The sequence below is a fragment of the Mytilus trossulus genome, chromosome 4 (genome assembly GCF_036588685.1).
Source record: "Mytilus trossulus isolate FHL-02 chromosome 4, PNRI_Mtr1.1.1.hap1, whole genome shotgun sequence".
Taxonomy (NCBI): Eukaryota; Metazoa; Mollusca; class Bivalvia; order Mytilida; family Mytilidae; genus Mytilus; species Mytilus trossulus.
The window spans coordinates 5,744,709-5,772,704 of NC_086376.1; the positions used below are offsets into that span (position 1 = coordinate 5,744,709).

At 33.3% G+C, this 27,996-nt stretch overlaps 1 protein-coding gene across 8 annotated transcripts; it reads right to left on the reverse strand.

Annotated features, from left to right (window-relative positions):
- Positions 1 to 652: 652 nt before the first annotated feature.
- On the reverse strand, positions 653 to 27,996 carry LOC134714541 (protein FAM184A-like). Of its 8 annotated transcripts, XM_063575871.1 has the most exons (6): positions 15,306 to 15,525; positions 6,585 to 7,493; positions 4,670 to 4,693; positions 3,895 to 3,927; positions 2,146 to 2,388; positions 653 to 1,080 (listed from the first exon to the last, which is right to left on the reverse strand). In XM_063575871.1, exons 2-6 carry the CDS (start codon positions 7,410 to 7,412, stop codon positions 949 to 951), a joined length of 1,260 nt encoding a protein of 419 aa, XP_063431941.1. In that variant the 5' UTR covers positions 7,413 to 7,493; positions 15,306 to 15,525; the 3' UTR covers positions 653 to 948. The 8 variants fall into 8 exon arrangements, with proteins under 8 accessions (XP_063431941.1, XP_063431940.1, XP_063431939.1 ...); XM_063575870.1 differs by lacking the exons at positions 3,895 to 3,927; positions 4,670 to 4,693; positions 15,306 to 15,525 and adding exons at positions 5,412 to 5,513; positions 27,837 to 27,996; XM_063575869.1 differs by lacking the exons at positions 3,895 to 3,927; positions 4,670 to 4,693; positions 15,306 to 15,525 and adding exons at positions 5,412 to 5,513; positions 27,763 to 27,996.

Consider the following 27,996-nt stretch of genomic DNA (forward strand, 5'->3'; position numbering starts at 1 on the left):
CAACAGTAGTATACCGATGTTCAAAATTCATAAATCGATAGAGAAAAAAAACAAATCCGGGTTACAAACTTAAACCGAGGGAAACGTATCAAATATAGAAATATAAATGAACTACGACACAACATCGAAACGTAACAGACACAGACACGAACTATAATGTAACAATGGCCATTTTCATGACTTGGTACAGGGTATTTTATGAAAAAATGATGGGTTGAACCTGGTTTTGTGGCATGCCGAACCTCCCGCTTTAATGGCAATGTTATTATAATATTAAAATGACAACATTACACGACAGGGTTACAATAAATAAACAGATAAATGGAAGCAAATATAGGACAGAGAAACAAACGAATAATAGCCATCCAAAGGTAACAGTTTAAAAAATATTTTTATACATCAGAAGAGGTACTTTCCTATAGTGTGTACTAGTATAGAAAGATAGCAACTATTAATTGAATACAGTTCAAATTATGTCGATAAAAGTAAACAGCAGGCATCTCCAACTGATGCTCCCCGAACTGTACATTTGTTGATTTCAAGGGTTCAAAATACTTGTATGCTTGGAAAGACAACTTTATATAAGATATTACTTTAAGAAACCTATTAAATCAAGAAAACAAAAACACAAAGAATATCACACATGTATAATTTTATTAATTCCATAACTTCTTTCTTCTAACTGTTCCAATAATCAATTAATATAAGGGTTATGTAGGTGACATGAATAGATGATGACAAATGATGCATTAAATGCTGTAATTGTGAAAACTCGTAAATGCAATGGAAGCACTGGGGTGAAGTGCACTTGTGTAATTCTTTCTGTAACCTTTCTTGGAAGTTCAAGTTTGAATTGTCAGACTGATGTTGATGAGTGCTCGTATGACGTTATAAGAGTGCCACTGTCCGTCTGGCACACATATTTGTTGTTTCCGCATACAGATCGGTTCATTTACTGTACAAAGCCTCTTTCGATAATGGTTTAGGTCGCATAAGTTTTGTAAGACGAGTCTTCTGCTCCTGTGAAAGCACCGGTAACCGCGAGGCTGCAGAAGAGGCCCTAGAACTAGACGGTCTTTTCTGAAAACGAAAATAAAATACATAATTTAAGTATTTGACGCACAAATCAGTGTTGAAATTTGGTCGGTTTGATTATGTCAAGAACATAGCAATTATACTTCCTTAAATTCGCTCTGAACTATTTTGTTAGAATCGTCAGTTCACCTCTGTTTATTTGTAAATAGATATATATAAATATGTCCATAATGAATAATATCTCAAATACAATAAAATATGGATTTTTAAAAACATGACTTTCATCGCAGTAAGAAGAGTGTTGAAAATAATTCGGATGATCAGAACATGGCTCTGTTTAATCGATTTCTGTCATATTTGTGCGAAAAAACAAAGGCGTTAGAGTACCAGGTTCTTCGAAAAGTCTTTGCAACAAAGAGTTATAAACGGTATTTGAGATAACATCAAATGTCGCGTGTTCGGTTGTGTTCTGTTTTAATGAAGAGAGTTGTCCTAATCTTTTCCAACAATCATACGCTATAAACTTATTTACTAGGTACATTGTACATTACACGCAATACAAAAAAGAAACAATCTCAGGAAACAGACATAATTCAAGAAAGGTATGTGCATTAAAAAACGAACATCCGTTTTTAAGTAAGTATAAACTGTCTTGTTGTGTAGAGACTTATTGTTTAAAATCTCTCTAGAAATCGTATTAGAATCGACACAACGTTTCCTAATTTTCGGTGCAAATAAAAGTAGCCTAGTTTATTGAAAACTTAGTTGTGACGCAAACAAGTTGGAACATAAATAAGATGTATATTTGTTCCAAACGGATTTCTTCCTTCGAAAAAAATATTTACTGTAAACGATTGTCCTCCTTGGGAAGGTAGCATTCATATAAATTTGATCTTAGATAGATTTCGGCTATAATGTACAATGAACAATTTCGGCTTAACGGGCTTCAGTACTTATATATCCTCGTCTTTGGATGTTCCTGGTGAAGGTTCGTTGAGAAAAAGTCGTAGAGCGCATACAATTTATGAAGCGTGATATTCACCTTGAAAGTAACACAACATAGTTCAAGAATTCATAATCTGCATTAAACAGACAGATAATGGTACTTACGGAATCGTCTATTGATTGTACAAAGGCATATGAAAACGACTTCTCTTTTGATAAAAGAGGTTCATTACTCCTGTGTGAAGCAATCACCTGTTGTGAACTCATTCCAATCTTTCCTGCTCTGGGGTCCACTGTAAGAGGTTGTTGAGTAGAGAATACTCTATTGAAGTTATTGTCTCGATTACTGAGCTCCATCCGGTATCGCTGAACTTCTCGTCGTAATTTTTCCAGTTCATCATTATAATCCTAGGAAAATGAAACAAATGTTACTTTTATATATATTATATCATAACTCAAAACTATGATATCATGATCTTATATTCAATATTATTCAGTAAACTTATTTGCAGATATAATTCAAGCAATAGTTATAACATGTGATTGATATTAGTTACATAAAATATAGTCTTGTATGAATGCAAATTTATACTAGTATGCAAATACATATTATGTAAGTTATATCATTGGTGATATAAAAACAACTTTTTCGGTTAAAGCTTTTATTTTGATATTCTTATTTTCTTCCAGTTTACGAAATAATTCTACTCAACATAAATTACACAAATATTAATAAAACAATGACAAAATTTTATGAAGTATGATTAATATATGGTAGTGAAAAGCTATGACTGCTGGGTAAAAAAGAACTAAAATTAAGTAAAACTTTAATTTAAGTATAAAGGTTAAATATGAGAATAAAGTGTGAAATAAAACAATTTTCCTGTCATAAAACTGATCCATATTACCCTGTATACATGCGGAAGCAAAGCAAAGAATGAAATTTAAAAAACGAAAAATAAACCCAACTAATTATTTCATGCAAAATGACAATAAAAGTTCGATAACTCTAATCTGATACAAAAGCTAAGTATTATTTGATATTATTGCGAACCCTATTGAGCCTTTCCATAGATTCACCTGCAAGTTACCTGTCCATTTAAACTTTTGGCAGTTCCATTGTCCTATCTAACAAATACAACAGGTTTTGTTCTCTGTGTAGTTTATTCACTCAGACCTTTAAATTTTTTGTAAGAGAAATCTATCACTCATTGATTAATTTACCTGAGCAAAAAATGTATCTGCTTAATTGATGGAAATAACATGTTGACTTTTAATATTAAAACTGTATATGAGTATGAATGTATTATATTTTCCAACTGTTGAATGTAGGCACTGATTCAAACATTAGTAAAATTTGATTTCTGGAAAAATCAACATTATTCCTATTTCCAAAAAAAAAAATGATAAAAAGTACCCTAAACATGGTGATTTTTTATATATTAAGGCCTTCTTTAAAGTATTTTATAACTAAACAATAACTAAAAGATGCAAATTTTCATACGAACAATACTTTTTTTTTAAACAAACTTTTTATGATTAAATTTTTATCCAATTTGAACAGATTGAAAAAAATATTATAAATGTTTAATAAACATGAAATCACAGGCATTTTTTTTTTTTATGTGAAACATGGTATTTCTATCAGTTTAGCAGATAATTTTTTTACTCTGGTAGATTAATCAATGAGTGATAGATTTCTGTTAGAGGAAATTTAAAGGTCTGAGTGAATAAACTACACAGAGAACAAAACCTGTTGTATTTGTTAGATGGGACAATAGAACTGCCAAAAGTTTAAATGGACAGGTAACTTGCAGGTGAATCTGTGGAAAGGCTCAATAGGGTTTGCTATAAATATCTACAACAGACGGTTATGTTGATTTTCATGACTGGTTTACCCGTGTAAGGGCTTACCTTCCTAGGTTCATACAATTTCGAACGTCCAACCTTCCAAGGAAGAAATATAAAGCAGTAGATGGTCATTTTTGGAATATTGAGATAAGGGAAGATCATTGAAGATTAGAATTGCGGAATTGATACTAGTATATACAAAGGAAGAATGTAGGAAATGAGAAGTAAATAAGACTTAGTGTTTGACGTTTGGTTACATATATGTATAAATAATAAATAACTTATTTATAGAAATAGCAAAATCTTTGATAAAACGTTTCAATTGGTTTAGAATTAAAACCGATCAGCACCAAGCAATCAAATATGACTATTTCACCAAGTGATGATGACTTGTTTTCTGATTTTGAATTCGATCAAATAATTGAATACACAAGGTATCTAAATTTCACTGACACTGAAATTGAGACAAAATTATTACTAATTACGAATTACACTAAGGTGGATATTGACAAATGGTGTTTTAAACACACATTTGTGGTTTAGAACTGATGTTAGCGGCTGAAGTCCAATTGATATTTTATCAAAGATAGTCCGTTTTAAAGTTTCACTTATATGAATATCAGAGACATGTATGCATAAATATGTCTTTCCATCTTTGAAAATAGCAAAGACAGGACTATTTTACATGTCTTTTCACCTGTAAGTATGTGAACCTTTCAACTTAAAATAAAATTCGTTGAATTTTAAGTGCTTATTAGTGTCACCCCAAATCTAAAACATTCTATCGAAGCCATGAAGTGTTTCCCTGATCAAGTGAAAAGACTGTAAATAAGTTTACCTTGTTTGTACATGAATGATGCGACTGAAAATAATATGTAACTTTAATTTAAATTTGTTTGTTTATCAGTTAAATATGTGAATGACATTTAGATGTGTTTGTTTTCCAGTTAAATTGGATGGCAAATCGGCTTATAGGGTTATTAACCCATGTTACATATCGTTATTGGATATATAGTATGTAACATAATCGCATAAAACGATACTGATTTTAACCTTTTAATTTTAGACATGTCTATACTGTTTTGATACACATACACAAACGAATGTTATATAGTTTAAATCAAAATCCGTATGTTTTTTTTTTTTATTACTTATTTTGATTTTAGATAAGTCTAATAGTATCATAGTTTTGATATGGAACTGGGTGTTCTTAACAGTTTGAATAAAAGAACATGTAAATATAAAATTTAAACACGTTCATACAGTTTGATAATAATTATGGTATGTCTCAACTAGTGAATATATTTGAAAAAGAGTAAAATCATATCGTTTTAAGATACATTAAAGGTGCATACTTTGCATTGATTTTAGCAACAAGATTTGTGCAAGGTAAATTTGTGTAATTACATATCATATAAACGTGAAAAAAATCACACTGTATAAAAAGATTATATTAAAACATTTGATTATAAATCAAAGTGGTATATTTTCAAAAAAAATTGTAAAATCGTCACAAGTGCAGACAGACATGATTATAAATCCGTGAGTGCCGCTTAGTACAACATTATTCCAAAGAGTACCTCATCGCGCTTTGGGGCAATTTGCCTAGAATCACGGCTATTTCTTCTCTTTGCAGAATTGGATGGAATAGGTGAACGTGATGACCGTACTCTGTCTTCTCTCTTTTAAGAAGTATGTAATATATGCTTATTTACATTTATTTTGTCCTTTTATAAAATGTAATATGGTGTGTGTTTGCTGTTGTTGTTGTTTTAGTTTATTAACCACACTAGCTATCCCAATCCGAAATCAGCGGAAGGATCTGAATCCCAATCAAAGATTCGATAAGTACATAGCAGAATTCCTTCGCATCTAGATTTTACCAACCAACCATTACAAACTTTCTTTAATTTCTGTTCGTGATTCGGATCCCCCTTCCTCCGCGGTATCCGGATTTGGATCCGGTGTGGTTGATAGAACAGGCCTTTTCTCCAACACAAAACATATGAGACACAACCAAAAACGTTTATTTTGTTTGCGTGTTTGGTTTTGGTGTCAATTCATCCAATTTCTATGTGACAGGTTGTTAAAATATAATTCTTAATTCAGACGAAACATGCATCTGTCATGGATACAAAATCGTTAGCATGTTTATAATATGTTTTGGTAGACTGGTTTATTAAAAAATGTTGTAATCTTTTTGTTGTTCGGCTTGAAGACTTAATTCTAATTTCTCATTATCTTGAACAAATATCCGAAATGAGTTGAAAAATATTATATAATATTGTATAGTTCAGTTCATCTATTTATAGTAAATTGTTCATGTCTCAAAGAAGTCTTGGTATAATTCCAAAATGTATTTCAAATCACTTTACCTTAGAAATTACACTTTAGATTAACATTCAGACCATGTCTGATTTTTGTCTTCTTACTTAATAACTTGTGTATTAGTACTACATACCGCACGCTGTGATACAATATTGTATTGCATAAGATGAGAACATTTTTATCTTATTTATGCATACTAATTCAAAATTTATTATTTCAAAACAGCTTCAAAAACCTGTCTAATATCACTTTGCTATAAGAAAGGACAGAAACAAAGGTGAATTTTCTAAAGATATTTCTGACTTTTAAAATTCACAATGTAAATATTTGTTTAAAACATATTGCCTTTAATGAGCTCGTAATATCACTTTTAAATTTAACCATAACTTACATGATGACTCATGATTCACCAAAGAGACACTTACCGTGAAAGCCCCAGGAGACAGCCTTGTTGACGGCTGTTGATGGCTTTGAACTTGTTGTAGTTGTTGATGATGTTGCATTTTTTGACTGGCTACAACTTCTGCAACTTTTCTACTAAAGTCTTTTCGCAAATTTTTCAAGTCTGTTTCTAATTTAGCATTCTTTTCCTCAAGTTTCATTTTATTCCTGTGTGTCTCTTCTAACAATGATTGCAACTGTTGAAGTTCTTTTTCTAACTTTTCATTAGTTTTTTCAATATCACGTATAATTTCTTTATAATGAATTTCTGTTTCAACCTGGGTCTTTTCTAAATTAGCAACTAATTTCCGTAATTTATCTAATTCCTGGTTTTTCCTAAGAATTTCTTCGTTTTTACTTGCAAGCTGATCAGCTACACCTTGTCTTAATTTTTCTATATCTCTCTGAGCATTTATTAAGAGATCTCTAAGATTTTGGCACTCGGCTTTCTCCTCAAGCAAATTTTTTTCACTTGCTATTAATTTGGCCTTCCATTCTTCTTCTCGACTGTCCGATTCATTTTTCAGAGCACTTTTCAGACGATCTTGACCAGCTTTTCGTTCTCTGTCTAATTCCAGTTCTAATTCCAACCGTTTAGTTTCTAAATTGTCAATTCTTCCTTGTGCGTCTTCTTGCACTAATAATATTTCATATTCAAATGCTTCTTTCATAGCCTCAATTTCGACCTCTTTTTCATGATTGCGGGTAAACAACATATGAACAACTTGAGTCAATTCGGAAACTTTTTTTGACATCCGAAACTCGAACGTCTTCTTGGCGGAATCGCCAGAGTCAAACTTGAACTGATTCATTTTGATTTAACTGAGCTTTTTATTTCAGAACGTTCAAAATTCACATCATTTATTATAAAAATCTCTCTGGTTAAAAGTTACCTGAAATATAACGTGAAAATCATTAGGTTCATTCTTGGTGGCATATTTGTTTTAGATAACATTATTATTGCTAATGATTGAATCTGAATAGCTGTTATCAATAAAATCATTAAAATGGTATAACTCAATATAGAACAAGCAAATGTAATTACATATATTGAAAATTGATGTTTAAATCAGTTTTCACATTGATATATCCCAGTATAGTTAAATCAATACGAAAATATTGCTTATAAAGTGTTTTTATCGTTACGGACATATATAAATTACTATGCGGAAAGCCCTACTGTTTCTTCAGAACATATTACACTATTGACACCTTGTAAATATAGCAGTGTGATGATAGAATAAAAATTGACTGACGCAACAAAGACGTTAAATTGTTATCGAGTTTTTTGTTATAAAATTCCGTTACATGTATCTTTATCAAGTAACGATCTCAGTTTCCGATTATATGACTTATTTGTCGACTTTGACTGGCAAAATAAACACCAAAAAGTTAAACGGGTATTGACACATGGTGAATGGAGTTCTTCGCTCGGTCATTAGACCCCAATGCTATAGAAAGACACCCGTATTGCCGTGTTGGTTTTGCATATATATCCAGCAAAATGTAGTCTTTTTTTCTGGTAAGGCGAGTTCCCTACATAGCCGAATCTACCTGTTGGATTAATTGATTATTATTTCTAGTTCTGACTATAGCATGAGAATTTAGCAAGAATGTATCGTTCACTCTGCTTTGATTTTCAGCTTGCCCTGTATATGTTTATTTCTGGTAATGTTAAGAATATTTATCATATACTTAGACTAAATAACATATGATTTTTTACCGTATGATAATAGCATTAAATCAACGTATATTCCATATTTTTTGAATTGGTGCTTAGCGGGCTGATATGAAAAGTTTATCACATGCTTCGATTGTTATCACATGCCTTTCCGTAACGTTATCACATGGCATTCCGGTAATACTCGGCAAATTCCGGAAAATACACCTCAATGCTACGTTTTCAGTGAAAAACATTTCAAAGTAATGTACAAAAAAATCATTTGAATATTGGAAAGTATATTGTGTAGAATAATAAATAAAAAAAAAAAGATAAAAGAACCCAAACAAATTATCAAATAAATGCATTTTTTTTTAAAGTTTCACTGAAACATAAGTTAGAAAGTTGCTTAAAAAAAAAATCCAAACAATGTTGATTATGTATATTAATGAATTATTTTTTTGTCGATTCGTCCATATTAAAATGTTTTTTTTTCTCTGTTTAGGCATATGATAGAAAGATTTCCTATCGAGTGTATCAAATTTTGGGTCCGACGTCCGTGAACTTTTCACTCTTTTAACTTCCTTTTTAACGTACAAGGATCAATATATGAATATGTGATGTTTCTCTACTGTTGAAGCATATGATAAAAAGATCATGACATGCCATTTTTCATATCGCATGCATTATCAGCCCTCGGTCAATATCAGCCCTCGAGCCATGCGGCTCTTGGGCTGATATTGAACCTAGGGCTGATAATACATGCGATATGAAAAATGCCATGTAATAATCTGATATTATCACATATTTTGTACTGATATGTACGTTTTTGCATGGCCAATAATAGCCGGAAGTCAAGGTTGGTTATCAGCCCTCGAAATCCATATCAAGCCCCCGAGTTTTAACTTCCGGTAACCAGTCAATCAAGGACTATTTGTAAACAAGTTGAACACAATGAAAAGAAATTTAGAAAGTTACGAATCTGCTGTAGAAGAAAAAAATAGAAATCAACAGTGAAAATCACAAAAGTTCCCGTAAAATTTTGACGTCATAAAGAATTTGGAAAATATATGACGCCACACTGGAATGAGTAGCGATGTAGGATTCTTTTTAAGCATTTTTAAACATTTGTAATCATAAATGTAACACTTTAAAGTCGTTTAATATTTGCAATTCTTAGAATTAATGTATTTATTGTTAATTATTTCTGAAACTTTTCACAAAACGTTGTTCACCTACTGTGATACGAACTTTTTTTTTAACTCACAGTGATACAGTACATTTTTTTATTTTTTTTTGTTAAATATCTTTTTGATTTTTGATGAAATATCAAACATAATCATTTTGATGTAATGTAGGCTATTTGTTTTCTTTTGCTTAAAAATATGTGATAAATAGATTATTACATGTCATTTTTCATATGGTCCATGGTATCAGCCCACGACCCATATCAAGCCCTCGGGCTAAAGCCCTCTGGCTTGATATGGGAGTCTAGGGCTGATACCAGGGCCATATGGAAAATGCCATGTAATAATCTATAAATAATTACATGAGGGAAACAAAGACTCGTAAAATTTTGAGAATTAAATAAAATATGACTGAGTTCATTGCTATTTGCTTAAAGTCCAGTGGAAAATATCTCATGTATGTTTGGGACGTGAAAAAATAACAGTTAATACAAAAGCTAGGCTCTTCAAAAAGAAAAGAATAGAAAGAATATAACAAATTGCGGGAAATTAAAACTGCTACTAGAAAATGAGAGGCATATATCATGCCTGGCAATAGGCCTTCAATAACATCCGCTCAGATATTCGTTATAACGGGCACACATAGGGCGTGGCACACCTCTCTACATGTTAGTCCTCATTCCGATTATATATAATGGCAACACATGGGTTTATATACATATATATATATATCACAGAAAACGGATGATTGTTAATTCTAATATTCAATATGTCCTGTCACATCCTCCGAAGTACATTCATATAAACATAAATCTGCATTTTATTAATGAAGCATGTGGCCTTACTTTTTTACCGATTCAATATTAAAAATCTTTATTTTTAACTGTCCTATTTCTTTATAATTTCACTGAAAATATATTAAATGACTAGCCCCAATAGTAGATTAATACCTCAGTAAACAAATATATTGCATATTTATTGGGAGGAAAAATGATGAATGAGGTTAGCCAATAACTATTGAATACTTTTGACTTTTGAAATATAAAAGACCGAATTCCTAAAATATATTGATTCAACCCGTTATATAACGTGATAAATTGAAAAGACAATAATTTACACATGAGTATATTGACATTTTTACACGGTACACCATTCATTTACCAGGGACAATAATTGACAAATAAGATAGAACTTTAAACGTTATCAGTTGGCTTCAAGTTATATATGCAATCTACTATTGATTCCACTTTAAGGTCTATGTCAATACTTCATTGTTAGAAAAATATTTTAGCAAATAAAAAACTGATAATTCATAACTTGTAAATAGATAAATACCATCAGGAACCATGTGGTGGATTTTAAAAAGAATTATTATTGCATAAACTTTACTGCTATATTCTATCTGCACAGGAAATAAAATCACTACATGATCCTACATGATCATGTTTGTTTATCAATTATAGAATTTATTTAAAAATGCATTTGTACTTGCGACAAATCAAAAGTTTCCGGTTGAGTTACATAGAAGCATTATAACCATTTTTAATAAAAAAAATAAAAAAATTAAAACGAGGGCAGTACATTATTAAAAATTTACAACGCTGACTTTGTAAATGTATCGAATAAAACAACCATTTTAAGATGCTTATACATACAATGTACTTCAATAACTAGTCGGTAACTTCTCTACTATACTTTTAATCTGTAATGATATAAATGTACCTTATGCTTCGGTACTAGATCGATCGATGCACGAGACATTCTGTCCCTAAATTTGCAGTTCGTGAATTATGTTACAATTATTATATGTAACATTAAGATTGCAAACTAGGTGTGGGAGATGCCAAAGGGAGGCCCAAACATAAACAGAAGATGTGGTATAGTTGCCAATGAGACTCAGTCCATAAGCCGTAAGAAAACTAGCACCGCCGTGGCAAAAACCGAGACAAGCAAACCGACTAGGAAGAAGACTGAGCAACACAAACCCATCCAACTCTCTCAGGCAGTTGATGTTAGACGATTTTGACTGTTCAAGATCAGCAATTATATGCTGTCAAAAAATTTTATATTCTCATTTGAACTGTTCAATCTTATTGTTTCGACAATCAAGGCTTTTATCCTTAGTTCAATGATACCGAAACTTGATAATTAAAAAAGGCAACCAGGAAGTAAATATTTGATATGGATACAAACTGGATGTGGAGAAATGTGTCAATGACGCCACAACATGTAGAAGTTAATCTATGGTTTTCAACAATAAACAAGTGTCTAATCTATATGTCAAGCTTTAAATCGTCCAAAAGTCTAGAAAAAATAAATTTAGTAACTTAACACGGAGTCTTCCGATGAATTTGTTAATGTATTTGCACGAGTTTATACAATTTTTCCATGTTTGAATAAAAGTATTGGGAAACATATTTACATTAGATCTAAACGATTGATGAGTTTGGAGAAAAAGAAAGTAATTCAACAGCAAAACTTGAACGTCTTTGGGAAGAGACGTGGCTGCCTATGTATCCATCATGAACATCTAAACAAGAACAAGAAATGAACTTCTAACCAAACCTCATAAAGATGATGGATGCTTGAAAGAGAAAAATTCATATGGCCATGTTTCTACACTACATTCATTTTGCACATGCTTTACGTTATATGCCAAAAATTCATCCTCTAACCAAAAAAATATATGATCAAAAGTCGATAGAAAAAAATGTAGGACGTAAAAACTTACATGCATTGTATTTATAAATAAACCTTTTGGAATACGAAACGGGTTGGGTCAAATGTCACCGATTGTGTTGAAAGTATTTTCTATTAAAAGATTGCATTACAATTCAATTGAACAGCACCGACAAAAAACTAGAGTATTGATTTTTCAGTTCCTATTTTTTGAACTGCTTGGATTCTATGAGAACTGCATGTCGCCTTCGTGACAGTGGAATTGCACACACACACAAACATATATATAAATTTTGCAATACCCGTTAGTGACATGTTGAAATTGGATGAGGATGAAATGAGGAAAGTGGATCTTGCTATAAAATGACCTCAATTTTGTGACTTAAAATATACGATCAACAAGATTATTAATATACGAGTTTTTCCTAATATTCCAGAAGATCAGTGTCTAGCGAACGTCCAGCCCGTGATAGGCATGCACTATTATAATATTTGGTACTGGACGTTAAACTCATTAAATTAATCAATCAATAAATAAACTGCAGTCCAAAAGGAGTAGGTCCGGTAAAAGCCGTTTTTGGCCTCAAATTTCAGGTTCATCGAACGAAAGATTTTGTACACTTAAGTGTCTATTTGAATTTATTCAGTTAGTTGAAGTAAAAGATATTAACTGATTTAGTCATTAAAACGCTCAGATTCAGGCTTACATATGAAAAATCTATCAAATATGCCAAAAAACGTCACTTTTCAGAGGGTTTTTGTCAAAAATGAAAGTGACCGCATCCGTGTTCATCCTCAACCTTTATTTATGTTCTGTATTATCATCAAATACAACTTAGATCTACATTTCAATATTATGAATGAACACGAATGAGGCCACTTTCATTTTACAAATTTAACTAAAATGCTCAAATTGTAAAGATTTCAGTAATTTAGTATTACTTAATGATGTGAGTACCCGATATATGTGCATTGTACTGTCAAAAACTGCCATAATTTATGTAGCTGAAGCATTCTCCTTTCCATTAAATATCTAAAAAAATACATTTTAACAATTTTGTAAAACTGCTATATTTTGGGGCCAAAAAGGGGTCTTATTGAACCTACTCCTTTGAAATACTGATGTGTTTTATCGTTCTAAAACAAGAACAACACATTTTTAAAGAACAACATTATCTCAGGAAAATGGAATACTAATAATTTTCTCTTCACGTACGGTTATATCCTAGAACAATTGTAAACATGAATTGTAATAAAAATCATTTAACAAATACTTAATCTATCTTAAATTATTATTATTTAACAAATACTAAATCTGTTTTAAATAGTTATATTTTAAACACTTTTGTTACTGTATGTAGCTAACTGTGGCTTAAAGGTGTTAATTAAGTTCAGGTTTACACTTGTTATTTATTTTTTTCTAAAAAAACAGACGTCGTAGAAGTTACATAATATCTATGATTGTATCCTGTTTATACCCCTTGATCAATTAAACAAATGGGCACAGGACGTTTGCGCTTTTTTACCTGTAAAACGATAGGACATTTGCGCTTCAAATACTATGGACATTTGCGCTTTTAATTTTTATTCACCTGTATTAAATTGACCGGACATTTGCGCTTTTTACCTAAAGTGGTCTACCTGTAATCTTAATGAGAAGTAATCATTAAGTTAAAAAAAAATAACTTATATTTGTCATTATAGTTAGTTCACATTTACACAGTCTTGAACATGGAGTTTAAAGTTATAGAGACTAGTAAATGAAAAAAATATTTATGATTAGGTACATTAATGAACAGGCTCCCCAAACAAGAATTGAGAAGTAGAAACTCGATCATTTATTTAAGTACCAATCAGGACAGATAACAAGAGCAATATTTGTTCACTCATTGGGCTTCGAATATCAAGCTATAACTGACCTGTAATTGTGATGACAGTACATGCATGGTTTTATTTCATAAGAATGTGTACTTTTAGCTGTACATAAACGTTTAAACAAATATCAACAATATGACATGTTTGTGCTATGAAATGATTTTTAAACTTTTAATCATAAAGAATGACTTTAACTCGGCCCGGTCAAACCTGCCGGTCCCAAGCCCGGATAAAAGAAAAGGGAAGTCATAGATATATATATAAAAAAAAGCGCAAATGTCCTATGTGAAAAGCGCAAATGTCCATTTTTAAAAAGCGCAAATGTCCTATGTTTTGAAGCGCAAGTGTCCACAAAAAAAAGCGCAAATGTCCTATGAAAAAGCGCAAATGTCCCGTGCCGAAACAAATAGGGGTCTTATTTAAAAATAAAATCAAAAATTAAAAAAGTGTACATTTCCCATTATATAATTTATACTTTAAATTAAAGAGAGCGCGACTACGTTACTAGTATATTTTAAGGAGCTGTATGAGAACATCAAAACTGTTTTTTTTTTTAATTCTAAGACTTTTTTATATAAATAAATATTCATTCAATGAGAAAACAAGCTAAAGATGAAATACCAATAAGACATCTTTGGAGCTACGTAAATTTTTTAACGATAAACAGGACGATGTCTCCATTACGCCCAATTATATATAATTAGTTATCAACGGTACCAGGCTTATAATTTAATACGCCAGACGCCCGTTTCGTCTACATTATAAGACTCACCAGTGACGTTCAGATCAAAATAGTTAGAAAGCCAAACAAGTAGAAAGTTGGAGAGCATTGTTGAAAAAAATTCCAAAAAGTTGTGCCAAATACGGCTAAGGGTACGACTGACGAAAGGTTAAGGATAAACTTTTTATTTTAGTTCTCATAAAATTCCTCTTTTTTGGTTTCGATATATTAATTGATCTTTAATCAAGTCAAGTGAAATATTTACAACGGCGGTTTTAATGGGGGCTGATGTTATGATGTTCCACTTTTTTGGACGATCAACACATTTGAATGGGGACATATGGTTGGATCCCGTCCCCCTTATCCTGGGTATTAATTACTAATAGATGGATACGCCCCTGCAGTAACCAATAGCATCCAAGATATAAACGCTACACATCACATACAATTATTCTATCTCGTGTAGTATATTTTTTTTTTATAGATCATCAATAATTGTATATGTCACTTCACAATAGAGACGTAGTTATAAAAAGTTTTAAAAGAATCTTCGTCGTATATTAAAATAGTTCAATAAGCATACCTGATGGAGCAAATATCCATGTAAAACATAATTATCCTACTCCAAATAAGTTATATTTCCCATGGAACCGGATAAGTCTTGAATAAACACCCTGTATACATAAATAATTTCTCGTCTCTATGCGTGAGATTAGAAGATCAAAATCACGGAATTATTTAAAAATGACCTCGATTATTAAAATACCTTCTAGTCTCAATGCCCGTTAACACCAATTTAAAATTCTTACAAAGACGATTAATTCAATCTTTGATTGAATGTATGCAAATGCACTTGTATTACTAACATAGAGATTAATTTTAAAGCACTGTATAATTTATACCCTGTAGAATATTTTAAAATATAAGTTGAAAACGGCTTATGGTAATATTAATGCAACTGGAAATTAGAAGTTGTCGTAATTAGCTCACTGTTGAAGGGTGTGATTTATAACAGTAAGAAACGAACACCAATTATCATTCTTTGAGAAATTGTGGTTAATATTTGCACACGTGTTCATGTAAATTAGTTAACTGTTTTTCATTATTTAGTTTTATATCAATGAAATTTTAAGTTAAAACAATCTTTAAAACTAACAGTAAAAATTAAATTATATTGCCACCATTATTTTTTTTTACATATGGGAAAACTACCCGTACAGGAAGATGTACCAAAGTCTTAATAAAAAAACATTTTGGGATGTTAATTTCCAGTTTTTATCAGGGAAAAAGCACACTTTTCGGATACGTCTTAAAAATAGTATACATCGCCCGATACTTCATGTACAATGCTAATACCCGAGAAATAAGTCGAAATCTTTTAACATGAAAAAGATGGATGCAATATAATAAACAGTTTGATTAAAATCAAACCTCTCAGACTGTATGATTAATACTTAGAAATAACCCACAGAAGACCAAAAACAAGGATGGAAAAAAAACAGGTTATAGACAGTATGATTAAATGAGCGGAAATTTCACGAAAATTGACAGAAAGGGAAAACCATTTGAGGTTCAAGAGTTTAAATAATTATGAAAAGTTTCTACTTATTAATAGTCCATGTTTTCCTGTACTAAAAACAACAAATTGAAGACTTCTTAGATACATAAACGACACCAGTGACCAATCTTTCGCCATCTTTCAGAGGAGGGAGACAGCATTGGTGCAGTGTGTGCATTTTTTCAGGCCACGTTGTACGACATCAACTTCCGTTAGGCCTTTTAAATATTTGAAAAAAAAATAAAAATTGTTCATGTTTTAATAGCAAATTTTCTCTAACTATTGCATTCATAAAAAATATAGCATGTCTTCTCATAGAAAGATTTATTGATGATTGAACATAACTTTTACATAAACATTAAATGTTTTTTTTTACTTCTTTTTGATAAATCTTATCTTTGGAGTCAACAGAAATAATCGAAACACATTGACAGTATAACAGGCCAAACAAACCATAAAAACATTATTTATTTATAATAGTAATCGTTTTCAGGAACACAACAAGTAGAAGTTCTATGTTTAAGTGTCAGAATACACTTATATAATACAGCACAATTTAGGCTAGTTGAATTCAACTTTTTATGAAAAATACGGTATTTTTGTAAATTTTCTATACAGCTTTTAATCAGCATCAGAAAATGTTTCTTTACACGAGAAAGCTTAACAATGATTAAAGAAACAGAATCCTGATAACTAAAGAGAAAACAGGTCAAGTAACAGTAAATTAGCTATGTCGCAGATTTTGCGAAAATTGTGCATGCAACCTTGGCTCGTTGAATTACAACTGATAATGGAAAAAAATAATGCATTTGTCTCTTTCTATTATGTGAAATATTACAGATTGATTTCTTTCAATAAAGGTGAATATTTGTATGGAAATCACATAATAATCGGGGGTTCGCCGATTGTATGTGCTCTCTCTACAAATATTTATCCATTTTGTAAGAATTCAATCAGTAATATTTTAAATGCTAGATGTGATAAATGCATCGATTTTTAGTTGTAATTCAACGAGCCAAGGTTGCATGCGAAATTTTATCAAAATCTGCGACAAAGCTCATGCATTTACTGTTACTTGACCTTAATCGAATAACGTTATCTAAACCGTTCTTTGGAGCCTAACAGGAAAACATGTCCTAAGTTAAGGTGTTATTAAACGACAAAATTATAACCAAAGATTTATCAAGTCAATTTCAACTTTTATGACCACGTGAATCGATTTGGATGTCAAAGTTTCTTTTGGAAATAAATTCAAATGAACATTTAATTACAGACCTTAGAATATGTGACGAGAATGTCATGATTAAAAACTTTTGTTATTGAAAGATGATTTGAGAATAAATTGATAATTGAATATGGTTAAGTCATGAATTGATTCTTATTGATATCAATTAGTTTAAACAGGCCGCCATATTATGTATATTCTTTATTATCAGAATAATTTTCCACATTTGCCTTTATATTTTCTTTAATAATCAAAATTAACATTAAAAGTGATTGATTACACGATATAACGAAGTTTTTATATTATGCAGTATATGGTTAAACTTGTGTAAAAGAAAGTATACTAAAGAACATACCTGGCATTTTCATTCATATCTTAGGGGAAATGATATACATATACTATATGTTAGAACATCGTTTCCTTTAGCGCCATTTCAATCAACTATAGAGTATAGACTACATTACAACTTAGAATAACATGATTTCAGTAATATGAAATACAGCTGTCATAGTACACCTCAAGCAAAAGGTTACAATCTAGTCCTCTTCTAATCGGCAGCTAAGGGTTAGCCTAGCGAAAATGAGTACATCTAGTCGAAACCTAGATTTGAACGTTCATCTTTCATTAACATATAACACTCAAAGTTTGAATGACTTCTTCTTCTTGTCAGTAAAACCCACACTTACTATGTTGTTCGTTCAAGACTTTGCCGGATGCACAAATACGCAATCACGAACAGATTGTATAAGAAAGAGAGATGAAAAACACCAGTGGGACATTGAAACTCATAAATAAGAAAGAGTGTCACGCTACATACATATGGAGAATCCTGCTAGAATTCTAAAAAAAAAAAGTTGACCATCGGTTTGTCTTTGTGATTACGAGAAATATACAAATTTAGTCCGTTTGCATATCTTTGAATTTATATTTATGTAGGAAAACCTATTCATATCTAGATGTAACACCTTATGGTTTTGCTAACGGATGAAAGAGTTAAGGGACAAAATAAGCTAAACATATTGATAGGTTATGGAACTCCTTTTGAAGGTATTTGGTTTTAAAACAAATGGGAAAAGGCTGACTCAGACTTTTATTTAGGACTATTATGAACTTGTAATGAGCTAATGTAGTCTTCTAAGAAAGGAAAAGTGTGTGATACGAACATCTGACAACATTCTTAAACTAGAGTTGACTGCATACTTTTGTGACTCCTGATTCCACGCTACAGAGGTTCATGTTGCTGAAGTCTTCAGTTTCATGTTGCTGAAGTCTTCAGTTTCATGTTGCTGAAGTCTTCAGTTTCATGTTGCTGAAGTCTTCAGTTTCATGTTGCTGAAGTCTTCAGTTTCATGTTGATGAAGTCTTCAGTTTCATGTTGATGAAGTCTTCAGTTTCATGTTGATGAAGTCTTCAGTTTCATGTTGATGAAGTCTTCAGTTTCATGTTGCTGAAGTCTTCAGTTTCATGTTGATGAAGTCTTCAGTTTCATGTTGATGAAGTCTTCAGTTTCATTTTGATGAAGTCTTCAGTTTCATGTTGCTGAAGTCTTCAGTTTCATGTAGATTGCTGAAGTCTTCAGTTTTATGTTGCTGAAGTCTTCAGTTTCATGTTGATGAAGTCTTCAGTTTCATGTTGCTGAAGTCTTCAGTTTCATGTAGGTTGCTGAAGTCTTCAGTTTTATGTTGCTGAAGTCTTCAGTTTCATGTTGATGAAGTCTTCAGTTTCATGTTGCTGAAGTCTTCAGTTTCATGTAGGTTGCTGAAGTCTTCAGTTTCATGTTGATGAAGTCTTCAGTTTCATGTAGGTTGCTGAAGTCTTCAGTTTCATGTTGATGAAGTCTTCAGTTTCATGTAGGTTGCTGAAGTCTTCAGTTTCATGTTGCTGAAGTCTTCAGTTTCATGTAGGTTGCTGAAGTCTTCAGTTTTATGTTGCTGAAGTCTTCAGTTTCATGTTGATGAAGTCTTCAGTTTCATGTTGCTGAAGTCTTCAGTTTCATAAAGTTTGCTGAAGTCTTCAGTTTCATGTTGATGAAGTCTTCAGTTTCATGTAGGTTGCTGAAGTCTTCAGTTACATGTTGATGAAGTCTTCAGTTTCATGTAGGTTGCTGAAGTCTTCAGTTTCATGTTGATGAAGTCTTCAGTTTCATGTAGGTTGCTGAAGTCTTCAGTTTCATGTTGATGAAGTCTTCAGTTTCATGTTGCTGAAGTCTTCAGTTTCATGTTGCTGAAGTCTTCAGTTTCATGTTGCTGAAGTCTTCAGAGGTTCATGTTGCTGAAGTCTTCAGTTTCATGTTGCTGAAGTCTTCAGTTTCATGTTGCTGAAGTCTTCAGTTTCATGTTGCTGAAGTCTTCAGAGGTTCATGTTGCTGAAGTCTTCAGTTTCATGTTGCTGAAGTCTTCAGTTTCATGTTGCTGAAGTCTTCAGTTTCACGTAGGTTGCTGAAGTCTTCAGTTTCATGTTGATGAAGTCTTCAGTTTCATGTTGCTGAAGTCTTCAAAGGTTCATGTTGCTGAAGTCTTTAGTTTCATGTTGCTGAAGTCTTCAGTTTCATGTTGCTGAAGTCTTCAGTTTCATGTTGCTGAAGTCTTCAGAGGTTCATGTTGCTGAAGTCTTCAGTTTCATGTTGCTGAAGTCTTCAGTTTCATGTTGCTGAAGTCTTCAGTTTCATGTTGCTGAAGTCTTCAGAGGTTCATGTTGCTGAAGTCTTCAGTTTCATGTAGGTTGCTGAAGTCTTCAGTTTCATGTTGCTGAAGTCTTCAGTTTCATGTAGGTTGCTGAAGTCTTCAGTTTTATGTTGCTGAAGTCTTCAGTTTCATATTGCTGAAGTCTTCAGTTTCATATTGCTGAAGTCTTCAGAGGTTCATGTTGCTGAAGTCTTCAGTTTCATGTTGCTGAAGTCTGCAGTTTCATGTTGCTGAAGTCTTCAGGTTCATGTTGCTGAAGTCTTCAGGTTCATGTTGCTGAAGTCTTCAGGTTCATGTTGCTGAAGTCTTCAGGTTCATGTTGCTGAAGTCTTCAGGTTCATGTTGCTGAAGTCTTCAGTTTCATGTTGCTGAAGTCTTCAGCTTCATGTTGCTGAAGTCTTCAGTTTCATGTTGCTGAAGTCTTCAGTTTCATGTTGCAGAAGTCTTCAGTTTCATGTTGCTGAAGTCTGCAGTTTCATGTAGGAATCATGTTGCTGAAGTCTTCAGTTTCATGTAGGAATCATGTTGCTGAAGTCTTCAGTTTCATGTAGGAATCATGTTGCTGAAGTCTTCAGTTTCATGTAGGTTGCTGAAGTCTTCAGTTTCATGTTGGTTGCTGAAGTCGTCAGTTTCATGTTGCTGAAGTCTTCAGTTTCATGTAGGTTGCTGAAGTCGTCAGTTTCATGTTGCTGAAGTCTTCGGTTTCATGTTGCTGAAGTCTTCAGTTTCATGTTGCTGAAGTCTTCAGTTTCATGTTGCTGAAGTCTTCAGTTTCATGTTGCTGAAGTCTTCAGTTTCATGTTGCTGAAGTCTTCAGTTTCATGTTGATGAAGTCTTCAGTTTCATGTTGCTGAAGTCTTCAGTTTCATGTTGATGAAGTCTTCTGTTTCATGTTGATGAAGTCTTCTGTTTCATGTTGATGAAGTCTTCAGTTTCATGTTGATGAAGTCTTCTGTTTCATGTTGATGAAGTCTTCTGTTTCATGTTGATGAAGTCTTCTGTTTTATGTTGATGAAGTCTTCAGTTTTATGTTGATGATGAAGTCTTCAGTTTCATGTTGCTGAAGTCTTCAGTTTCATGTTGCTGAAGTCTTCAGTTTGATGTTGCTGAAGTCTTCAGTTTCATGTTGATGAAGTCTTCAGTTTTATGTTGATGAAGTCTTCTGTTTCATGTTGATGAAGTCTTCTGTTTCATGTTGATGAAGTCTTCAGTTTCATGTTGCTGAAGTCTTCAGTTTCATGTTGCTGAAGTCTTCAGAGGTTCATGTTGCTGAAGTCTTCAGTTTCATGTTGCTGAAGTCTTCAGGTTCATGTTGCTGAAGTCTTCAGGTTCATGTTGCTGAAGTCTTCAGGTTCATGTTGCTGAAGTCTTCAGGTTCATGTTGCTGAAGTCTTCAGTTTCATGTTGCTGAAGTCTTCAGCTTCATGTTGCTGAAGTCTTCAGTTTCATGTTGCTGAAGTCTTCAGTTTCATGTTGCTGAAGTCTTCAGTTTCATGTTGCTGAAGTCTGCAGTTTCATGTAGGAATCATGTTGCTGAAGTCTTCAGTTTCATGTAGGAATCATGTTGCTGAAGTCTTCAGTTTCATGTAGGAATCATGTTGCTGAAGTCTTCAGTTTCATGTAGGTTGCTGAAGTCTTCAGTTTCATGTTGGTTGCTGAAGTCGTCAGTTTCATGTTGCTGAAGTCTTCAGTTTCATGTAGGTTGCTGAAGTCGTCAGTTTCATGTTGCTGAAGTCTTCAGTTTCATGTTGCTGAAGTCTTCAGTTTCATGTTGCTGAAGTCTTCAGTTTCATGTTGCTGAAGTCTTCAGTTTCATGTTGCTGAAGTCTTCAGTTTCATGTTGCTGAAGTCTTCAGTTTCATGTTGATGAAGTCTTCAGTTTCATGTTGCTGAAGTCTTCAGTTTCATGTTGATGAAGTCTTCTGTTTCATGTTGATGAAGTCTTCTGTTTCATGTTGATGAAGTCTTCAGTTTCATGTTGATGAAGTCTTCTGTTTCATGTTGATGAAGTCTTCTGTTTCATGTTGATGAAGTCTTCTGTTTCATGTTGATGAAGTCTTCAGTTTCATGTAGGTTGCTGAAGTCGTCAGTTTCATGTTGCTGAAGTCTTCAGTTTCATGTTGCTGAAGTCTTCAGTTTCATGTTGCTGAAGTCTTCAGTTTCATGTTGCTGAAGTCTTCAGAGGTTCATGTTGCTGAAGTCTTCAGTTTCATGTTGCTGAAGTCTTCAGTTTCATGTTGCTGAAGTCTTCAGTTTCATGTTGCTGAAGTCTTCAGTTTCATGTTGCTGAAGTCTTCAGTTTCATGTTGCTGAAGTCTTCAGAGGTTCATGTTGCTGAAGTCTTCAGTTTCATGTTGCTGAAGTCTTCAGTTTCATGTTGCTGAAGTCTTCAGTTTCATGTAGGTTGCTGAAGTCTTCAGTTTCATGTTGCTGAAGTCTTCAGTTTCATGTTGCTGAAGTCTTCAGAGGTTCATGTTGCTGAAGTCTTCAGTTTCATGTTGCTGAAGTCTTCAGTTTCATGTTGCTGAAGTCTTCAGTTTCATGTTGCTGAAGTCTTCAGAGGTTCATGTTGCTGAAGTCTTCAGTTTCATGTTGCTGAAGTCTTCAGTTTCATGTTGCTGAAGTCTTCAGTTTCATGTTGCTGAAGTCTTCAGAGGTTCATGTTGCTGAAGTCTTCAGTTTCATGTAGGTTGCTGAAGTCTTCAGTTTCATGTTGCTGAAGTCTTCAGTTTCATGTAGGTGGCTGAAGTCTTCAGTTTCATGTTGCTGAAGTCTTCAGTTTCATGTTGCTGATGTCTTCAGTTTCATGTTGCTGAAGTCTTCAGAGGTTCATGTTGCTGAAGTCTTCAGTTTCATGTTGCTGAAGTCTGCAGTTTCATGTAGCTGAAGTCTTCAGGTTCATGTTGCTGAAGTCTTCAGGTTCATGTTGCTGAAGTCTTCAGGTTCATGTTGCTGAAGTCTTCAGGTTCATGTTGCTGAAGTCTTCAGGTTCATGTTGCTGAAGTCTTCAGTTTCATGTTGCTGAAGTCTTCAGTTTCATGTTGCTGAAGTCTTCAGTTTCATGTTGCTGAAGTCTTCAGTTTCATGTTGCTGAAGTCTTCAGTTTCATGTTGCTGAAGTCTTCAGTTTCATGTAGGAATCATGTTGCTGAAGTCTTCAGTTTCATGTAGTAATCATGTTGCTGAAGTCTTCAGTTTCATGTAGGAATCATGTTGCTGAAGTCTTCAGTTTCATGTAGGTTGCTGAAGTCTTCAGTTTCATGTAGGTTGCTGAAGTCGTCAGTTTCATGTTGATGAAGTCTTCTGTTTCATGTTGATGAAGTCTTCAGTTTCATGTTGCTGAAGTCTTCAGTTTAATGTTGATGAAGTCTTCAGTTTTATGTTGATGAAGTCTTCAGTTTCATGTTGCTGAAGTCTTCAGTTTCATGTTGCTGAAGTCTTCAGTTTTATGTTGATGAAGTCTTCAGTTTCATGTTGATGAAGTCTTCAGTTTCATGTAGGTTGCTGAAGTCGTCAGTTTCATGTTGCTGAAGTCTTCAGTTTCATGTAGGTTGCTGAAGTCGTCAGTTTCATGTTGCTGAAGTCTTCAGTTTTATGTTGATGAAGTCTTCAGTTTCATGTTGATGAAGTCTTCAGTTTCATGTAGGTTGCTGAAGTCTTCAGTTTCATGTAGGTTGCTGAAGTCGTCAGTTTCATGTTGCTGAAGTCTTCTGTTTCATGTTGATGAAGTCTTCAGTTTCATGTAGGTTGCTGAAGTCGTCAGTTTCATGTTGCTGAAGTCTTCAGTTTCATGTTGCTGAAGTCTTCAGTTTCATGTTGCTGAAGTCTTCAGTTTTATGTTGATGAAGTCTTCAGTTTTATGTTGATGAAGTCTTCAGTTTTATGTTGATGAAGTCTTCAGTTTCATGTTGCTGAAGTCTTCAGTTTCATGTTGCTGAAGTCTTCAGTTTTATGTTGATGAAGTCTTCAGTTTCATGTTGATGAAGTCTTCAGTTTCATGTTGCTGAAGTCTTCAGTTTCATGTTGCTGAAGTCTTCAGTTTCATGTAGGAATCATGTTGCTGAAGTCTTCAGTTTCATGTAGGAATCATGTTGCTGAAGTCTTCAGTTTCATGTAGGAATCATGTTGCTGAAGTCTTCAGTTTCATGTAGGTTGCTGAAGTCTTCAGTTTCATGTAGGTTGCTGAAGTCGTCAGTTTCATGTTGATGAAGTCTTCTGTTTCATGTTGATGAAGTCTTCAGTTTCATGTTGCTGAAGTCTTCAGTTTTATGTTGATGAAGTCTTCAGTTTTATGTTGATGAAGTCTTCAGTTTCATGTTGCTGAAGTCTTCAGTTTCATGTTGCTGAAGTCTTCAGTTTTATGTTGATGAAGTCTTCAGTTTCATGTTGATGAAGTCTTCAGTTTCATGTAGGTTGCTAAAGTCGTCAGTTTCATGTTGCTGAAGTCTTCAGTTTCATGTTGCTGAAGTCTTCTGTTTCATGTTGATGAAGTCTTCAGTTTCATGTAGGTTGCTGAAGTCGTCAGTTTCATGTTGCTGAAGTCTTCAGTTTCATGTAGGTTGCTGAAGTCGTCAGTTTCATGTTGCTGAAGTCTTCAGTTTTATGTTGATGAAGTCTTCAGTTTCATGTTGATGAAGTCTTCAGTTTCATGTAGGTTGCTGAAGTCTTCAGTTTCATGTAGGTTGCTGAAGTCGTCAGTTTCATGTTGCTGAAGTCTTCTGTTTCATGTTGATGAAGTCTTCAGTTTCATGTAGGTTGCTGAAGTCGTCAGTTTCATGTTGCTGAAGTCTTCAGTTTCATGTTGCTGAAGTCTTCAGTTTCATGTTGCTGAAGTCTTCAGTTTTATGTTGATGAAGTCTTCAGTTTTATGTTGATGAAGTCTTCAGTTTTATGTTGATGAAGTCTTCAGTTTCATGTTGTTGAAGTCTTCAGTTTCATGTTGCTGAAGTCTTCAGTTTTATGTTGATGAAGTCTTCAGTTTCATGTTGATGAAGTCTTCAGTTTCATGTTGCTGAAGTCTTCAGTTTCATGTAGGAATCATGTTGCTGAAGTCTGCAGTTTCATGTAGGAATCATGTTGCTGAAGTCTTCAGTTTCATGTAGGTTGCTGAAGTCTTCAGTTTCATGTAGGTTGCTGAAGTCGTCAGTTTCATGTTGCTGAAGTCTTCTGTTTCATGTTGATGAAGTCTTCAGTTTCATGTTGATGAAGTCTTCAGTTGCATGTTGCTGAAGTCTTCAGTTTGATGTTGCTGAAGTCTTCAGTTTCATGTTGATGAAGTCTTCAGTTTTATGTTGATGAAGTCTTCAGTTTCATGTTGCTGAAGTCTTCAGTTGTATGTTGCTGAAGTCTTCAGTTTCATGTTGATGAAGTCGTCAGTTTCATGTTGCTGAAGTCTTCAGTTTCATGTTGCTGAAGTCTTCAGTTTCATGTAGGTTGCTGAAGTCGTCAGTTTCATGTTGCTGAAGTCTTCTGTTTCATGTTGATGAAGTCTTCAGTTTCATGTTGCTGAAGTCTTCAGTTTCATGTTGCTGAAGTCTTCAGTTTAATGTTGATGAAGTCTTCAGTTTCATGTTGCTGAAGTCTTCAGTTGTATGTTGCTGAAGTCTTCAGTTTCATGTTGATGAAGTCTTCAGTTTCATGTTGCTGAAGTCTTCAGTTTCATGTTGCTGAAGTCTTCAGTTTCATGTAGGTTGCTGAAGTCGTCAGTTTCATGTTGCTGAAGTCTTCTGTTTCATGTTGATGAAGTTTTCAGTTTCATGTAGGTTGCTGAAGTCGTCAGTTTCATGTTGCTGAAGTCTTCAGTTTCATGTTGCTGAAGTCTTCAGTTTCATGTTGCTGAAGTCTTCAGTTTCATGTTGCTGAAGTCTTCAGTTTTATGTTGATGAAGTCTTCAGTTTTATGTTGATGATGAAGTCTTCAGTTTCATGTTGCTGAAGTCTTCAGTTTCATGTTGCTGAAGTCTTCAGTTTGATGTTGCTGAAGTCTTCAGTTTCATGTTGATGAAGTCTTCAGTTTTATGTTGATGAAGTCTTCAGTTTCATGTTGCTGAAGTCTTCAGTTGTATGTTGCTGAAGTCTTCAGTTTCATGTTGCTGAAGTCTTCTGTTTCATGTTGATGAAGTCTTCAGTTTCATGTTGCTGAAGTCTTCAGTTTCATGTTGCTGAAGTCTTCAGTTTAATGTTGATGAAGTCTTCAGTTTCATGTTGCTGAAGTCTTCAGTTGTATGTTGCTGAAGTCTTCAGTTTCATGTTGATGAAGTCTTCAGTTTCATGTTGCTGAAGTCTTCAGTTTCATGTTGCTGAAGTCTTCAGTTTCATGTAGGTTGCTGAAGTCGTCAGTTTCATGTTGCTGAAGTCTTCTGTTTCATGTTGATGAAGTTTTCAGTTTCATGTAGGTTGCTGAAGTCGTCAGTTTCATGTTGCTGAAGTCTTCAGTTTCATGTTGCTGAAGTCTTCAGTTTCATGTTGCTGAAGTCTTCAGTTTCATGTTGCTGAAGTCTTCAGTTTTATGTTGATGAAGTCTTCAGTTTTATGTTGATGATGAAGTCTTCAGTTTCATGTTGCTGAAGTCTTCAGTTTCATGTTGCTGAAGTCTTCAGTTTGATGTTGCTGAAGTCTTCAGTTTCATGTTGATGAAGTCTTCAGTTTTATGTTGATGAAGTCTTCAGTTTCATGTTGCTGAAGTCTTCAGTTGTATGTTGCTGAAGTCTTCAGTTTCATGTTGATGAAGTCTTCAGTTTCATGTTGCTGAAGTCTTCAGTTTCATGTTGCTGAAGTCTTCAGTTTCATGTAGGAATCATGTTGCTGAAGTCTTCAGTTTCATGTAGGAATCCAAAAACTGTTCTTTGTCTTTCGTTCGTTTTTTCACCGTTTTTTTTTTTTTATCGTTTTACATTTTTAAATTCCCCTTAAAATATGTCGCTTTTTTCGATATTTGAAATGATTAAACGAGATCACGACAGCAACCTCACGACACAAATATTTAAGAGTACATTTCAGTCCAGGTACTCTAGGACTGCAAGCAACAAGTATATCCATTTTAGATATACGGAGCCGATAATGTGACAAAGAGTCCTCAGCAATTAAAATCAAACATTGTACCCATGCTATTGCCTATAAATATGTTTTAAGAAGTTAGTTTCTTAATTATTCGTATGGAAACCGACAATCTTGCTGCGTTCTATGTATAAGTATAAAAGAAGGTACTATATTTAGCTCAATGCTATGTAGAAATATGCGTTTTAAATAAAACAGACAAACGTCAAACTTGATTTTAAAGGCATTGTAAATGATTCATGTTCGTACGAGATATTTAATCTTTAAAAAAATCTATGAAAACCTACAATATACATACATAATTCATTAACTACAAAAAAATAAATGAAAAGAAACTGAACACTCACTTTGTATCACCATGGTTATCAAACAAATCATATGTTTTATACTTCCGTTCAAACGATTGAATTTTCAATAGACATCTAAATATTGAACACTGAAATCTGACACCATGTGTTTAGTATCGAAATACCCGTCTGTCTAAATATGTGATCGTGTTTATACGTACACAATATTTACCTGTGTTGTTTCGTTTAGAAGCAATACACGATTTAAATTTCTTCACCTATTTTTTTAAATCACCATTTGTTTACCGTTATGTCTCGCTAAGTCTTTAAAGAGTCCCTTCTTGACTTATCTATTGTTTGTGCCAGTACGCATCTATTGTGAGTGCCTGTACGCACCGTTCGTTACTTGACAAAGACACAGTTTGTTTCTTTCTTTTATTCTCTATAATTTCCAAAAGGTTACAAG